Raw genomic sequence first — 17364 nt, forward strand, 5'->3', positions numbered from 1 at the left:
GCGTTGATTCGAGCGCTTTGAATCACTGAATCATTTACGAATGACTTGGTTCAGTTGATTTGGATTAAAAAATGCGTTTCTGTCATCACTTCTTTCAAGCACTTAAACGATGAACTGATTGACGATAAAGGGAGCGAAATGAGACGCACCTTTTCTGTTACTCACATGTGGATGAGCGTTACTCACACAATAGCGTTAAATAGAGCATTACAACATTGTATTTATTAATGATATATTGATTTTACATCGTTTATAAAACAGTTTAAATTGACAGAACAGTTTGCATTGACTTAAACATTTAAAACCACAAACCTTTCTTCAGGTGAATTACAACAGATGAGGAGCACAGCGCAATTTTATGACTTCACTTCACCAGAGCAAAATAAAAGTCCCATTCACATTCTGCCGTCTATTGTGTGCATATAGCGATGTATTTTCATATGTTTGCATTGTATTCTTCTTCATTTTATACATTGTGCCCTATGTGAGGTTTTTTTTTCATTTTTAACGTTTTTTTCCACTTAATTAAATATTGACAAGCCCATCTCCCCTAGGCATTTTAAGCATAAGGATTATATAAAATATATAATACATATAATGTAAAACTACTGAACATGAAAAAAAGTTAAAATTACAAAATAAACATTTCATTAATTAGTACTTTTTACTTCTGACTTCTAATTGCTGAAGCAATAATTTATTATAATAATATTTTAATGACTTTTACTCAAGTACTTGATTTGTGTACTTCGTCCACCACTGCTGCACTTACAAACACTACTTTATTAGGCTTTATATGGAGGGAAGACCAAAAGCAAATGCCATTGCAATTTTTCTGAAAACAGTCGGTTCCAACACACCAACACAGCAAAAATGAGTCTGTGAACCCATGAACCGTGACAGATTTGTGCTGTTTTGGGAAAGACATTGCTATAGTTGCAAACAAGATCACATTTGATTTCATTAAAAATAAACAAAACATAACAGAAATGTATTATATGTGTTCTTCTATTTATAATTCATAGTCTCTATTCATGGGACTGTCTTCATGTCAGGCACATCTCTGTAATTTTTTTTTTTTGATTGATCATACTAGGAGAATTCCATTACATGATCGTCGTTTTCAACACTACCGACAAATGTTCTATTTGTTGTTAAAAATCTGGTTAAAGGACATAACATATTTTTATCTCTCGCGGCGCCTGACGCAAAGAGACGTAAGTGGCAGTATTTTGGCTGCAGGAGCACTGCTTGCCCGTTAACAAATCGGTTCTTTATATTTCATGTTTGTATATTATTATTATTAAACAGTAGGCTAATACAATAGGCCTAATTTTATAATAATTATATTAACTGGTTAGGGCTATATTTATGGGCTATATTTATTGTTTTATATGCTTATTTCCCTTTCAGTTCGTGTAGTGCTTTAATTAACTCTCTGTATAATTATGCTAGTATTATTAATATGCTAAAATATTTTGCAAATACTGTAAACGCCTGACAATTATGGCAATTAAGTTTTTACTTTTTAGTAATGTATTTACCCCAGTTTGTGACGATAAATGAGCATGTTGTGTTCATTGTGTTTCAAATGAAACTGCGTGAATGATTTATTCCTTAATTATAAAATGTAATAGTTTATCAATAAGCCAAAATGAAATATGTTATATTCACCCTCTAATCTGCACTTCCAGTAAAAATTCCTCGTCTGCAAAACTATTCAGAACCTGAAGTCAAGAGATCTCAAGTATGATACAAAGCTATAGACAACTAACACAACCTTTTATAGCCCACATACTAATAACAGCCTAGATATATATGTAGTCTAATTTGCGCGCGTTGGGGAGTCGCTTTCTAAACTTCGGGTATTAAAATTGCCTTTGAATGCGTGTGCGGTTTTGCATTTCGTTTAATGCAAAGCCGACTGATAAAGAAATGTGTATATGCCGTATAACTATACACTGCCATCTTGTGGCCATGACATATTATCACGCTCCCACGAGTTAGATGTTCCCACAAAATAATAACTTGTGGGCACGGCGTATTATCATGTACCTATCACCTGTAGTCAGGGGCGTCGTAGTTGGGGGAAAAGGGGGACTAAATTACCAGGGCCCCAAGTGTGGGGAGGGCCCCCGAGGATCAACCCCCCCCCGGAACGTAGTACAGCGGGGGCCCCTTAGCTGAGTCAGTGCACAGGGCCCAGAACGACGCAGCGACGCCCCTGCCTGTAGTTATTATGTTGTGGCCATGACAAACTAGCCAAAGTGAACCAAACATATCCCCTCTCGGTCACAGTAAATGCTTCGTTCGACTTTTCGTAGATCATCTTCTCTTGCCTGTGCATAACCTCTGACCTACTTTCTGTAGGCTACATCAAAGACTATAGAATACCCAAGACATGTCACTCGTGTAGTTTTGAATGGGGAAAAATGCAATGCTCATTATGGCCGCGAAGCCCCGCCTTTTTAATGAAATAGCCAATTATTGATTAGTAAAGTCAGCGCGTCACTGCAGCTGCCATTAGAAGTCCTGGTTGCTATAGAAACAATAGGCACTCTGAGACGTGCTCTCAGTACTGCGCATGCGCACTGGCTCATCTTGCCTGAAAAATAAGCATTTTTTAATGCTATAGGAGCACAATGAACCATATTTATGGGGCAGTTCTTGTTGGATTTATTTGGTGATTTAAAATAAGAAATTTAATCGTAAGCTTGGTGAACAGTTTTGGAGAATTTGATGTTTCCCCATTCAAAGAGATAGGAGCTGCACTTGAATGCCCGAGTAGCGTTTCAAAGATGGCCGCCGAGTGACATGACTTGCCTTAAAGGGACTTTGGCTACATCTGAATTTCTGCGCTTTGAATTTTGAACACTGAATTTGATGTTTCGAATTTTATTTCATCTTGAAAACTTGAAGTTGTATTTTAAAAACTGAATATCTGAAGTCTTAGAAGTCAGAACAAAAATCTGCTGTTTGAAAATACATGTCTATTTGAATAAAATTCAGTTGTGTTCAGTTTCAAATGTTCAGTATTCAAGTTTAAAAAAATATAATTCAGAACTATGTTAAATGCCATATAATATTCAGTTTTGTGAAATGACACTTGTCAATAATTCAAATTTGTACAATTCAAATTCAAAAAGTATTGCCATAATATGAGCACCATAAAGATATAGCACGATTAACTCCTGGAAACACTTGGACTGGTGCCACTAATACTAACGAAGAGAGCTGAGGAGTCGAGAAGAGAAAAAATGCATATGTTGTTTATATGTTTTATAAGCGCGTGAAGTACAAATCCTGTTTTACATAATAGTTTAGCTTTTAAATACATCACGAATATGGACACATTTAATTGGATTCATGCCGAATGAGAGAGGCGGGCTGCGTGAGAACACTGTCGTTTGCTTTTATAGTTTCGCTTTTACCCTAATTCGTTTTGGCTTGTTTAGCAACTTATATTCTTCATTCTTGTTTTGTTCTGCAAACAACTTTAAATAGCCTATAGGCTATTTATTGTGTTTAATGATTGATTGTACATTATAACACTTTGCTTTATTTACTAGTGTTTTTTATGAATGTATTAATGTGGTTTGCGCTAATCCATGTGTAACCTAAACTACAACATAACATTAATATAACATAGGCTACCGGTAGGCCTACCTAAATATGTTTTCATAATTTTATGCTAGCTATCCTAAACTTAATGTATAATGAGCAGCTATAAACTTACATTTTGGCATTTTATAATCTGTGGATATTTTTATGAAAGTAACTCAAAAGTAACTTAAAAAGTAGTGTAACGCATTACAATTTAGAGACAGTAATATTGTAATGTAACTAATTACTTTTAAAAGACAGTAACTAGTAATATATAATCAGTGTTGGGTGTAACGCGTTACAAAGTAACGCGTTACTGTAATAATATTACTTTTTTCAGTAACTAGTAGTGTAAGGCATTACTCGTCTGAAAAAGTAATATTATTACAGTTTTCCCGAGGTAGTTACTTGCGTTACATTTGCCAGTAGCATCTTCATCACACACAAGGCACACGACAACACAGAGAACAAAAGGGAAGGGGAGGGGGCGAGAATGGAACAGTGATTGGTCTGGATTTGGCACGAGGTATCATTTTCCATCACCGATTGGTCGACACCCTGCAGCCGGCAGCAGAGCGGCACGCGCAAAGATAGATGGGGAAAAAATGGAAGCGTCAACAGCAAGCTCATTTTCAGAGGAAGCTTCTCAGCAAAAGAAACCTAGTTTCGACGGGTGGAGATTCAGTCATTATTTTGAATATGTTCAACGGAAGGAAAATAACTTGACGGTGAAGTGCACACTCTGCCCGGGGAGAAAGCTGCTCTCCACCTCTTTTAACTCTACCTCCAACTTGAAGAAGCACCTCCAGCGACAGCACGGACACATCAAGCTCGTTGCAAAGCGACAGAGTGACATGAACGAGCAGCCCCACAAGCAGCAAAAACTTTCATTTGAACATAAAGTACTACCAACATCAAAATCCGAGATAAATAAGCTTGTTGCCTCCTATGTAGTAGAAGAAATGTTACCTCTTTCTACCGTCGAATCGCTGTCTTTTCGAAAGATAATCTGCAAAATACAGATAGCAGGGACAGACCAGCCGTTTCTCGACAGGAAAACCTTCGCAATGTACATAGATAAATGTTACGCTATGATGGAAAGTGAGCTGAAGAAAACGTTTGAGAGCATTGAGTATGTGTCAACGACCGCTGACATCTGGACTTGTCACAACAAAAGCTACATAGGCATGACTGCCCATTGGATTGATCCAAGCAACTTCCATCGTGAAAAAGCAGCCCTTGCCTGCAAAAGAATCAAAGGACGACACACATATGACATTGTGGCCACTGAAATTGAGCAGGTTCACTCATCTTATGGACTGTCGGAGAAGGTCACAGCAACAGTCACAGACAATGGATCGAATTTTGTGAAGGCTTTCAGGTCAGTTGAATAATAGTGTACTTACTTGTACTTATTTGCAAATGTATAAGTTAATGAACTGTTTAATTTGATTGCATTAATCAAGAAGACACATGATATGATTACATTTTAATTGAATAGGCCACACATTATAGTTTTTTTCTTCTTTCACTTCTCACATTCAGGGAGTATGAGCCCAAGCCAGCAGCAGCATCCGATTCAGAGGATGAGGGATCAGGGGAGGATGAAGAAGTGTCATTTACCGACGTACAAGAAGTGCTCTCCACGGAACAAGACCCAGGACACTTTACTCTCCCCCCTCATTTAAGATGTGCCTCGCACACACTTAATTTAATATCAACTGTTGATATTGAAAAATGGTTGACAGTGACAAACAAAACAATTTACAGAAGTGCCACTGCAAAGTGCTCTGCCCTCTGGACTAAGGCCAGTCGGTCTACAGTAGCTGCAGAGCTAGTGCAAAGCCTTTGTGGAAAAAAGCTTGTGGTGCCTACAGTGACGAGATGGAACTCTTTCCACAATGCAGTTGCACGAATAACTGAGATATCCATACCACAGTTGACAACTCTCTGCAGTCAGTTAGGTGTACGAGCCTTTTCCGAGCGAGAGTACAAATTCCTTGTAGAGTATTGCACAGTCACAAAACCGCTTACAAAAGCTTTGGACCGTTTACAAGGTGAGATAAAGTATAGGTTAATGTAAACCTGTGGCTTCTTGCCTTTCCTTTTTTTGAATGTTAAACATTTGAATCAAACAAGTAATTCATTCCTTGATTACTATTCATTCATTCCAGGGGAAAATGATTGTTATTATGGCAATCTATTACCGACACTGGAGTCTCTGATGTCAAAGACCTTGGCATTGCGTCCCGGCCTCTCCGAGATGATGGCAAAACTGCCTGATGTCATAGTGCAGGTAGGCTGTGAGTGTGTATTTAAGACTTACTGACTGTAACTTTGTGTGATATGAGAGAAGCCTGTCATATGCACAATTGCACATCCCTCCACTATCACAGATGCTTCCATTATCACAGTCTTCTAAATTACACACTGAAATAGGGTCTTAGAGAATGTAAGAATTGTATTCTGGTACTGTGTTTCTGAAGACCTTGTATAGTCAATATGCCTGTTGCATCATTTACATGTCAACTCCTTCCACAGGAAGGTATGTTTTTCCTCTAAGACAAAAATCTAATTTTAGAAATCTCTTTCTTACAGGCCATCAAAACCCGCTTTGCTTCTGTTTTGGAAAGTAGGGAGGGTCTCCTGGCTGCTGTCACTCTGCCGAAGTTCAAGCTGAGGTGGTTGAGGGAAGAGACCAGGAGAGAGGCCTTAAAGACTCTGCTGATAACAGAGTGTCATGCTTCACCCCTGGCTGCCCCCCACAATGAGGAGCATGAGGTCAGGCCATCACAGATTAGTCCAGCATCCAGCAGTAGTGAGGATGACTTTTTTGTGTTTGAGGAAGAGCAGGATTCAGGTTTTTTTGGTCCAGACAAGGAGGTGATGGAGTACCTGAAGTCTGGGTCAGAGATGGGGGTCCTAGAGAACTTCCCCAGAATTAAGAACTTATCTTTAAAATACAATACAGCACCAGCATCCAGTGCTCCAGTGGAGAGGCTATTCAGCCTGGGAAGCCTTGTTCTCACTCCAAGGAGGAACAGGTTAGGAGACAAGCGCTTTGAGAGACTCCTCCTTATGAGATATAACCACTACTTTGACGAATAAGCTGACACATTCGGAAGCTCATATTTTGCACCAGAAAAATGCATTACAGTAAATGCCAACTGTATTTTTCATTTATTTACTTTGAGTCTGTATTTGCTTTAACTTTAACTTGCTTTACCTCTCCTCTACACAGTGCTGGTAAGGCCAGTCTTTTTTATTTATGGATATATTTTTTTGAGGAATTTTTGTTGTTGTTGTTGTTGTTGTTGTTGTTTGTACTTGTTAATCAATAATACTTGTTGAGTTTTTGCCCTAGATGGTTTTTGTTAAACATTCAAGAAGTTAATATATGTTTGGACTTGTTATAAATTGACAATCAAATTGATTGTTTGCACCAAACGGTGTTTGTTAAACATTGAGGAAGTTAAAGGGATGGTTCGGAGTAGATTTGACTTCAATGCTATGCACTCCGAAGCCCATGTAAATACCCCATCCAAAGTTTTTTTACCTTAGTCAAACATTGAGGGAGATATCAGAGTTTCTCGAATGGCTTGCTACTGCCGTACACGGTACATGTGATGTATCTCGTAAATTGCACCACTAAACGTGCAAGTAATCTTACCAAATTTCTACAGTAGTGTAAATAGGTTATGTACTCACAAAACGCTGCATTGGAAAATTTGTAAGTCCACCATGAGTGTTTTAAAAACAACTTTTACCCGATCCCTACTAGTCTCAAAAACTACAAATGGTGACGAGTCGACGTCACTTACCTGGATTGGGATAAGCATGTAAAAGTCCACCTACTGTGTCTGTGTGCATGTCAATTTTTTGTCAGTTTTTGAGACTAGAAGGGATCGGGTAAAAGTTGTTTTTAAAACACTCATGGTGGACTTACAAATTTTCAGAAGATTATGTGCACGTTTAGTAGTGCAATTTACGAGATACATCACATGTACCGTGTACGGCTGTAGCAAGGTAAAAAAAAAACTTCGGATGGGGTATTTACATGGGCTTCGGAGTGCATAGCAATGAAGTCAAATCTACTCCGAACCATCCCTTTAATACTTGTTTGTAGTTGATTGCACAAGTACAGTTGTTGATTGTTTGCACTAGACAGTGTTTGTTAAACGTTGAGGAAGTTAATATGTTTGGACTTGTTATAAATTGACTATCAAATTGATTGATTGTTTGCACCAGACAGTGTTTGTTAAACATTGAGGAAGTTAATACTTGTTTGTACTTGATTGCACAAGTACAGTTGTTTGTAGTTATTTGTGCTAAACAGTGCCAATCTGTTGTTGGCGTAATAAAGACTCTAAAGAACACTCCTCCTTTGTATGTTCTCCCTCCATCTGATGCATCGCAGGCAATTATAGAGTAATTAAGAAAAAAAATGTAACTAGTAATATAACTAGTAATATAACTAGTTACTTTCTCCAGGGAGTAATAAAGTAAAGTAAGGCATTACTATTTTTGAGAGTAATATGTAATATGTAATATATTACTTTTTTGAGTAACTAACCCCAACACTGTATATAATGTATTACAATTTGGAAGTAACTTGCACAAAACTGCTTACAAGTGTCTGCAGTGTGAGAAGAGTTTCACATGTCTAAGCAGCATGAAACTTCATTTGAAAACTCATTCTGGCAAGAAACTGCTGTTTTCTTCAGTGCGAGAAGAGATTTAGAAAAAGAAGCAATTTCTACAATCATTTGCACATTTATTCTGGAAGAAATTCAATTGTAGTCTTGTAGTAAATAACATTTTTGCCATCACACTTACAAATACATGTGAAAAGCCATGCAAACCTTGTTTGTGTTCTCAGTAGCGTGTTTAGGCACCATGGTCCAGGGGGCCCCCGCGGAACGCGATTTCTTCCGATGGGAATCGATAACCGGTAATTTTTGTAATTGGTTTAATATCGGACTACTGATAAGCTTTATGACAAGCAATACTGTTATCGATACCTGCGTTGTTTGATCTCTGTATACTTCTGTGTTAATTGCGACTTAGAAGCTGTTCTCATAACCGGACGCGCCTGCTGTGAGAGGTTTGGCATGTGCCAGCGGCACCGTCTCAATCTCTGTCCGGCACAGGGTAAATAATTTTAAGGCAAAGGTGAGGTGCAATTCATATTTCTTTATTAAATAACTTACAAAATAATTAGAAAACTTTCTGTCAGGTGTTTTTTTTTTTACAAACAGCATGAGTAAATCTCCGCAAGCTCTCTGTCTTTCCCTCTCAAAATGTGCAAATGGCTTTAAACGTCTGCACTATAAGCGAGCTGCACACTTCATGGTTGAAATAGGAATTGTCACAGTTTACATGCATCTTCACTAAAGTTTATAATTTGCATTTCTTTTCAAGTTTGGCCAGTATTTAAGCCATTCAGCAAACTGCTTCCTGAGAAAGTCAATATGTTAATTTTATTACATAAAAATAGCTAGGGACGCTATAATCCTTTATTCCATTGTGTTGTGCTCCTATGATGTTCAAACATGTTGTGGTAAGCTGAGGAAACCTCTCTCTCTCTTTGAAGAGCCTTTTCATTTCTAAAAAGGTGCTTTGTCTCATTTTCTGTTTGTTTAGAGGAATTTGTAAACTGCAGTAATAAAATAACTTGAAATTTTCATCATCTTTTTGCATTATTAATTTTTGCACCAACTTATAGAAGGTAGTATAACAGTATCGATAAGCAGTATTGTATCAGTATCGATAAAATGTAAATGATACTCATCCCTAACACAGAAACATTCGCAAAATCCACCTAGGGGCCCCCCTGGGACCACTTGCCAAGGGCCCTCAAAACACAAAACACACCCCTGTGTGTTCTTTGTTTATGTCACAAGGATGGTCTGACACGAGCGGATCCATTTGCAGCATTTTATTCGTACAGACAAACACACAGGGGCAGGCAGAAATTGTCTTCAAACACAGGCAGAAAGGTCGGGCGGGCAGCGAGAATCACACACAGGAAATCAAACACGGAAAGAAACGCTCAGAAATGCAGCCGGGGCAATACAAGACTTCGCCCAGAGCTAAGTGTGACAGTGGCTTATATGGTGTCTGTGTGATTAACTGCAGGTGTGTGTGTGTGTGTGTGTGTGTGTGTGTGTGTGTGTGTGTGAGAATGAGCTGCAGGTGTGAGCAGTGATGGGTGCAGTGGCTTGTGGGGGATGAAGTCCATGATGTATGGTGCAAGAGTTTGTGATCCCATGGGGACTGAGGCTCAAATCATGACAGAGCCCCCCACCTAGGAGCGGCTTCCAGACGCTCCAAATACCCGTGTGGTAGTTCAGGATGGAGTGGGCATGGCACAGAGGCCTGAATGGAGGCCCCGGTCCATGTGCAGGTGGAGAACCAGGAGACTGAGGCGGAGCCGACGGAGGGAGAAGCAATGGTGGAGGAAGGGGTGGCTCCTGCATGGGGCTGACCGATGGAGGAGGAGCCGGCGGAGCCCGAGGCGGAACCGGAGAGGCGAAGGTCATGGGCAACACCGAGGATCCTGAGGGCCAAGGCGGAACCCAAGGCTCTGGCAACCAAGGCGGAGATGGAGGTCCGGAGGTACGCGGCGGAGCCGGAGCGACAGAGGACCGAGGCTGTGCCCACGGGAGGGAGGAGGTCCACAGAGCCGGTAGGACGGAGTGACGAGGCGCAGCCGGAGGAGTAGAGTCCAGAGGCGAAGGTGGGGCGACGACTGACCAGGGCGGAGCCAGAGGGACGATGGAGCCCGGTGGAGCTGGTGGGCCGACGGCAGAAACGAGGGAGCAGAGAGCCGGGGTGGAACCGGAGGGTCGGAGGGCCGAGGCGGAGTCCAGGACTCTGAGGCTGGAGGCGATGATGAGGGATCCTCTAGCCAGGGCACCGATGGAGACTGGCAGTCCCGTGGCAAGTCCTCTGCACCGAAGGTGGGTTGAGGGTGAGCAGAGGGACTGTCAGGAGACAGAGGTGGTGGGACTGGAGCAGTAAGGAGGGTGGGTGGGAAACTCAACAGTCCATACACGGCCTCCGTAGCTCGAATGGGGAAAATATACAGTCCATAAATGGCCTCCGTGGCCTGAACCGGGCAGACAGGAATCTCAGGACGGCTGGACGGAACCAGCGGAGGCTCTGGAAGGCTGGGCGGAACCAGCGGAGGCTCTGGAAGGCTGGGCGGAACCAGCTGAGGCTCTGGAAGGCTGGGCGGCACCAGCGAAGACTCTGGGAAGGCGGCCATCTTGCGAACAGGCTCTGGAAGGGCGGCCATCTTGCGAACAGACTCTAGAAGGGAGGCCATCTTGTGAACAGACTCTAGAAGGGAGGCCATCTTGCGTGTAGACTCTGGAAAGGCGGCCATCTTGTGAACTGACTCAGGAAGGGCGGCCATCTTGTGAACAGGCTCTGGAGGGGTGTCTACCGTGGGAACATTGTTGTCTTCTTTGATTCCCACAGTAAAGGGAGAGCCACTCATTTGCAGAGCAATGTCCACGTAAGTTTGTAAAGTCCAGCTAGGTTCGAACGTGGGCATCAGTGAAGCCAATGGCTCTAAGTGTCCTCCACGGAAAAAAATCATCAGGCATACATCATCCATAGAAGTCTGCTTAGCCAATTCCACAAAGTCCATAGCATAATCCTCAATAGACCGCTCACCCTGCTTGAGACGCATGATCTGTACAGTGGGGTTCGTGCTGGAACCGGATGACACCATACTAGCTGCTGGATCCTTGTAGTGGCGAAGTCTTCTGTCACAAGGATGGTCTGAGACGAGCGGATCCATTTGCAGCATTTTATTCGTACAGACAAACACACAGGGGCAGGCAGAAATCGTCGTCAAACACAGGCATAAAGGTCGGGGCGGGCAGTGAAGATCACACACAAGAGGGAGTCCAGGAATCAAAACACAGGAAATCAAACACGGAAAGAAATGCTCAGAAATGCAGCCGGGGCAATACAAGACTTCGCCCAGAGCTAAGTGTGACAGTGGCTTATATGGTGTCTGTGTGATTAACTGCAGGTGTGTGTGTGTGTGTGTGTGTGTGTGTGTGTGTGTGTGTGTGTGTGTGTGTGTGTGAGAATGAGCTGCAGGTGTGAGCAGTGATGGGTGCAGTGGCTTGTGGGGGATGAAGTCCATGATGTATGGTGCAAGAGTTTGTGATCCCAGGGGGACTGAGGCTCAAATCATGACAGTTTAATAGAATGACAATAAAAAAAGTTATGTTAAATCAAGGCTATGTTCACGCTGCAGTTGAACCTGGGCAGAATCGCATTGTCACCTTCATGCATTCTTAATCTATTTATGCCTCACCATGATGCTTTTTATTTTCTTTTGTGGATATGCATTCCTGTGGCCATTTTTGACATTAGATTAGATTAGATTCAACTTTATTGTCATTACACATGTACAAGTACAAGGCAACGAAATGCAGTTAGGTCTAACCCGGAGTGCAATAAGCAGCAAGTGCAGGATATAGGTATAATTTATAAGTTATAAGTGCACTTATAGGAAATATGTACAGGGAGAGGATATGGATAATATTTACAGATGAAGTACTGTGAACATAATTTACAGATGATAATTAACTACAATTAGAATGTACAAATAGATGAACATAATATACAGGTTTCTATTAACTATAATTTCACAAGTTCCCTCTTACAGATAATAAACTGAGCGAAAGGTTGTGCATGTTTGGGGTGCTGTCCGGGAGAGGGCCTCGAGCTCGGTGGTAATTCCCGAGCCCGGGGCTCTCCCCCACCCAGGGGGAGGGGTCTGAGCTCAGCACTGGCCCGAACCCTATAAGCGCTCCCCCTATGGGCTGAAGGTGAGGAGACGGGGTGGTGGAGAGGTTTTCACGAGACAAGAGATGAAGGTAGGATTGTTGTGTTATTTATAGGGATTTTCCCCTGCGTTGATTAGATAGGGAGACTGATTACTAATGGTGTATTGGCCGTGTTAATTATCTGCGCGAGCTCCTCCCGAAACTTGTTAATAAAACATCACGTAAATTGCAGGTAGATATGAACATAATATACAGGTTGCTGTTTACTGAAGCAGGAATTTACAAATAGACATGTATAGATTTATCACAGATTTACAATATGTATATGTGCAATGGAAATGTGCATTTACAAATGGGTATGTACAGTGTAGTGCAAAGAATATTAAATAGTGCAATGGTAGTGGCGAGAGTGTGGGGTGGGTGAGAGGGGCGGGTGTCAGTGGGGGGCAGAGTTCAATAAGGAGACAGCTCTGGGAAAGAAGCTGTTCCTCAGTCTGCTGGTTCTAGTCCTGTGGCATCTGAAGCGCCTGCCGGAAGGCAGGAGAGAAAACAGTTTGTGGGCGGGATGAGAGGAATCCTTAAGAATACTGCGTGCTCGACGCAGACAGTGTTTTTTATGAATGTCCTCAACGGTTGGTATTGGACTCCCTATGATGCGTTGGGCAGTTTTCACCACCCGCCGCAGTGCCTTACGCTCCGCAACAGAGCAGCTTCCATACCAGACTGTGACACAGTTTGTAAGGATGCTTTCTATCGTGCAGCGATAGAAGTTCACCAGGATAGCTGAGGACAGCTGGTTTTTCTTGAGTGTTCTCAAGAAGAACAGGCGCTGGTGAGCCTTCTTGACCAGGCTGGAGGTGTTGGTGGTCCAGGATAGATCCTCCGAAATGTGGGTTCCCAGGAACTTGAAGGAAGAAACAGTCTCAACAGCCATCCCATTGATGTGGATGGGTTCGTGTGAACCTCTTCTTCCCTTCCTGAAGTCCACAATGAGCTCCTTGGACTGGGTGGTGTTAAGGAGCAGATTATTGTCTGTGCATCATGTGGCCAGGTGCTGAATCTCCTCCCTGTAGGCTGTCTCATGCTGATGAGGCCGATCACTGTAGTGTCGTCTGCGAACTTGATTATGGAGTTAGATCCATAAACAGGCCTGCAGTCGTGGGTGAAGAGGGAGTAGAGGAAGGGGCTCAGCACACAACCCTGTGGTACACCAGTGTTGAGTGTGACAGTAGTGGAGCAGATTTGACCTGATCTAACATGCTGAGCAGTGGAGTGACCTGATCTAACATGCTGAGGTCTGTTAGTCAGAAAATCCATAATCCAGTTACACAGTGAGGTGTTAATGTCCAGGTCTCTAAGTTTGGTGATTAACTTAGATGGTCTGACAGTGTTGAATGCTGAGCTGAAATCAACAAACAGCATTCGTGCATTAGTGTTTGTATTGTCCAGGTGTGTGAGTACAGAGTGCAGCGCTATGGAGACTGCATCATCTGTGCTCCTATTGCCACGGTAGGCAAACTGGTGTGGGTCCAGTGTGGATTGAGAGTTCTTGAGGTGTGAGAGGACCAGCCGCTCGAAGCACTTCATAATGATGGGTGTGAGTGCTACAGGGCGGTAGTCATTCAGGCATGTTGGGTTGGAGTGTTTCGGCACTGGCACAATGGAGGTGGATTTAAGACATGCTGGTACAGTTGCTTGGGCAAGGGACATGTTAAAAATGTCTGTGAATACCCCAGCGAGCTGCTCTGCACATGCCCTCAGTACGCGGCCAGGAATACCGTCTGGTCCAGCAGCCTTGCGCGCGTTGATCCGGCTCAGTGCGGTGTGTATGTCAGAGGAGGTTAGTGTGATGGGTGAGTGGTCGGTTGAGGGAATGATCTTGGTGGCAGTGTCTGTATTGTCTCTCTCAAAGCGTGCATAAAAGTCATCAAGCTCATCCAGGAAGAAGACATTAGTGGCTGTGGGGGTGGAGTGGCTGGGTCTGTAATCGCTGATGGCCTGAATGCCCTGCCACATGCATCGAGGGTCAGAGTTAGAAAAGTGCTCCTCTAGTTTGTAGCAGTGCTTGGCCTTTTTGATGCCCCTCTTCAGATTAGCCCTGGTAGTGCTGTAGGCCTGTGCATCACCTGATCTGAAGGCAGTGTTGCATGCTTTCAGCAGGAGACGCACCACCTTGTTCACCCATGGCTTCTGATTTGGGTATATGGTGATCTGTTTCTGGGTTGTAACACTGTCTATGGTAATGTTGATATAATCCAGAACAGAAGAAGTGTATCTGTCAATGTCCGTGTGAGAGCCACAGGTGGCCTGAGAAGCAAACATACTCCACTCAGTGTGTATAAACCTGTCCTGAAGTGTGAAGTCTACCCCTGCTGGCCACACTTTGATGGTCTTCACTGATGGCTTCACACGGTTGATCAGGGGTGAATATTTGGGGGTGAGGAACAAAGAAAGGTGGTCTGATTGTCCCAAGTGGGGGAGGGGATCACAGTATAAGCTTCAGCCATGTTTGTGTATACATGGTCTAAAGTTTTGTTTCCTCTGGTGTGACAGAAAATGTTTTGGTGAAATTTTGGGAGTACTGTCTTTAAGTTTGAGTGATTAAAATCCCCCGCAACAATAAATGCAGCCTCCGGCTGAGTAGTTTGTTGTTTGCTGATGGCTGCATGAAGTTCATTCATAGCAAGCTTGGCATCAGCGTCAGGAGGAATGTAAGCAGCGGTTATTATGGTGGAGGTGAATTCAGGCGGCAGATAAAAACGGTCTACACTTAACCATGAGAAACTCTAGGTTAGCTGAGCAATGTCTCCCAATAATAACAGAGTTTGTGCACCAAGCTTTGTTAACATAAATGCACAATCCTCCGCCTCTGGTCTTACCGGAGTCATCTGCCGTTCTGTCTGCCCGGAATGTGTGGTGATCAGTTAGAGCAATAGCACTGTCCGATATATCGCTGTTTAGCCATGTTTCAGTGAAGATCATGACATTACAGTTCCAAAGTCTCTTGCTGTGGTTGATGCGGAGTCGAATCTCGTCCATTTTGTTCACTAGCGACCGTACATTAGTGAGGAAAATGCTGGGTAAAGAGAGCCGGTGTGGTGTTAGCTTTAGCTTAGCTCTTAGTCCTCCACGCTTCCCCCGTCTTTGTTTCACGGTTGCGTCGCCGCCTACGAGCACTTCCGCCCGGCCGGGTAGAGTGCGCAGCCTCGGCTGATCTTGCGATTTCAGGGACGAGTCGAAGATTGCTGATAAAACCGTCGAGAATGTCCAAACCAATATCCAAAAGCTCCTGTCGGGTGTACGATGTAAAGGCACTACTGTTCTGCATGAACAGACCCGAGATGAGCAGATAAAATACTGCAAATTTGCAGAAACTGGAGAGACACTGAGCCTCGCGATGTGTACGCGCCGCCATCTTGGTCTATACATCTGCTTTGCTGTAGTTTCAAATGTTGAATGATTCTTCAGATTACCTCAAATTTTGACTATGTAGAGCCAGTGTACTCAACAGGCAGCCCATCTGCAGTCATTTTGTGGCCTGCATCATGCTGAAGATTAAAGTATTTTTATTACAATTTGTGCTCAAAAGTTGCAGAAATATTAGGCAGTATGTCTTTATGTTTAAAGATTTAAACATTAAAGAACGCAACACACACATTTCCCGGTAATCCTGTATAATGGGGACAATTTCAAAAATCCTGAAGTGTTTCCCCTTTTGTGTGCAATATGCATCAGACATTCAGTCAGCGGTCCGTGGGCGTGGCATCTGAGGCCTTGGAACAGGTGAGGACTCGAGCAGCAGCAGGGTTCAGAATGCACAGCTTGACATTAAGCTTTGACATGTGCTTGACACAAACAAGACACAAATTCTAAGTAAGAATTTTTTGCAGTGTATGTGGGATTATTAGCAGAAATAATACCTTGTGTCATACTCACGGGGACAGTATGCTGGGAAATAATATTTAATGTCTTTGATTGCATTTGTTGCTTGTAATATAAAACATTTCTAATATAAAGTATCATCTTTCAAAATTTTTGTGAATTCTTTTAAAAAATCTTTGTGAAAATACCTCCACCTGCTCCTCAAAAATGTCTGTGGCGTCCAAACTTTTATACCCCACATTTTTATTAAATTAAATAACATATTGACTTGACTCTTGTAATATTTTGACATTATTATCGTAATATTTCGACTTTATTCTCGACATATTAATCTCATAATCTTAGTTTTTTTTTAAGTTGCACTTAAACGTTATCGTAAAAAAACGCTGTGGTATATTTAAGTCATTTTTGTTTTGTGCTGATGTTTTACTTTGAGAGTCTGTAAAACTGTTGATAACGTATAAAATGCATATTTGGTGGCAAAATAAAGTTTTTGCTGTGATATTTCAGTCGTTCCTTATTTTTGGCTTAGTTGGTAGCATAGGCTACATAACTTCAACCAGACTTTAATATTAAATTAATGGTTCTATTAATGTTTCTCTTTTTCATTAATGTTGAAATTAGAATCCATGCTTTCATTTCACAATGTTTTAGTCCTATTCTACAGTACAAGCTTACATAACTTCAAATATATATATATATATATATATATATATATATATATATATATATATATATATATATATATAGCGGGGGAAATAAGTATTTGACACATCAGCATATTTATCAGTAAGGGTATTTCTAAGTGGGTTATTGACACAAAATTTCCACCAGATGTAGCCATCAAGCCAAATATTGAATACATACAAAGAAATCAGAACATTTTAGTATACAATTTGAGTCATAATAAGTTAAAATTGAGTGAAATGACACAGGGAATAAGTATTGAACACACTTTATTTATTACTTTTTAGAAAAGCCTTTGTTGGTGATTACAGCTTCTAGGCGCCTCTTGTATGGAGAGACCAGTCGTCTGCATTGCTCAGGAGTGATTCTGGCCCATTCT

The 17364-nt window shown here is 42.0% G+C and overlaps 2 protein-coding genes across 2 annotated transcripts in view; both read left to right on the forward strand.

The window, feature by feature from the left end:
• LOC141333833 (uncharacterized) overlaps positions 1-17364 on the forward strand; it is a 376082-nt gene that overhangs the window by 89361 nt on the left and 269357 nt on the right. The window lies entirely within an intron of this gene.
• Positions 4209-6880, forward strand: LOC141333336 (uncharacterized). The gene is made up of 4 exons (XM_073838317.1): positions 4209-4934; positions 5105-5660; positions 5778-5899; positions 6202-6880. The coding sequence occupies exons 1-4, from the start codon at positions 4209-4211 to the stop codon at positions 6709-6711; spliced, it is 1914 nt and encodes a 637-aa protein (XP_073694418.1). The 3' UTR covers positions 6712-6880.

The sequence above is a fragment of the Garra rufa genome, chromosome 4 (assembly GCF_049309525.1).
Source record: "Garra rufa chromosome 4, GarRuf1.0, whole genome shotgun sequence".
Classification (NCBI taxonomy): domain Eukaryota; kingdom Metazoa; phylum Chordata; class Actinopteri; order Cypriniformes; family Cyprinidae; genus Garra; species Garra rufa.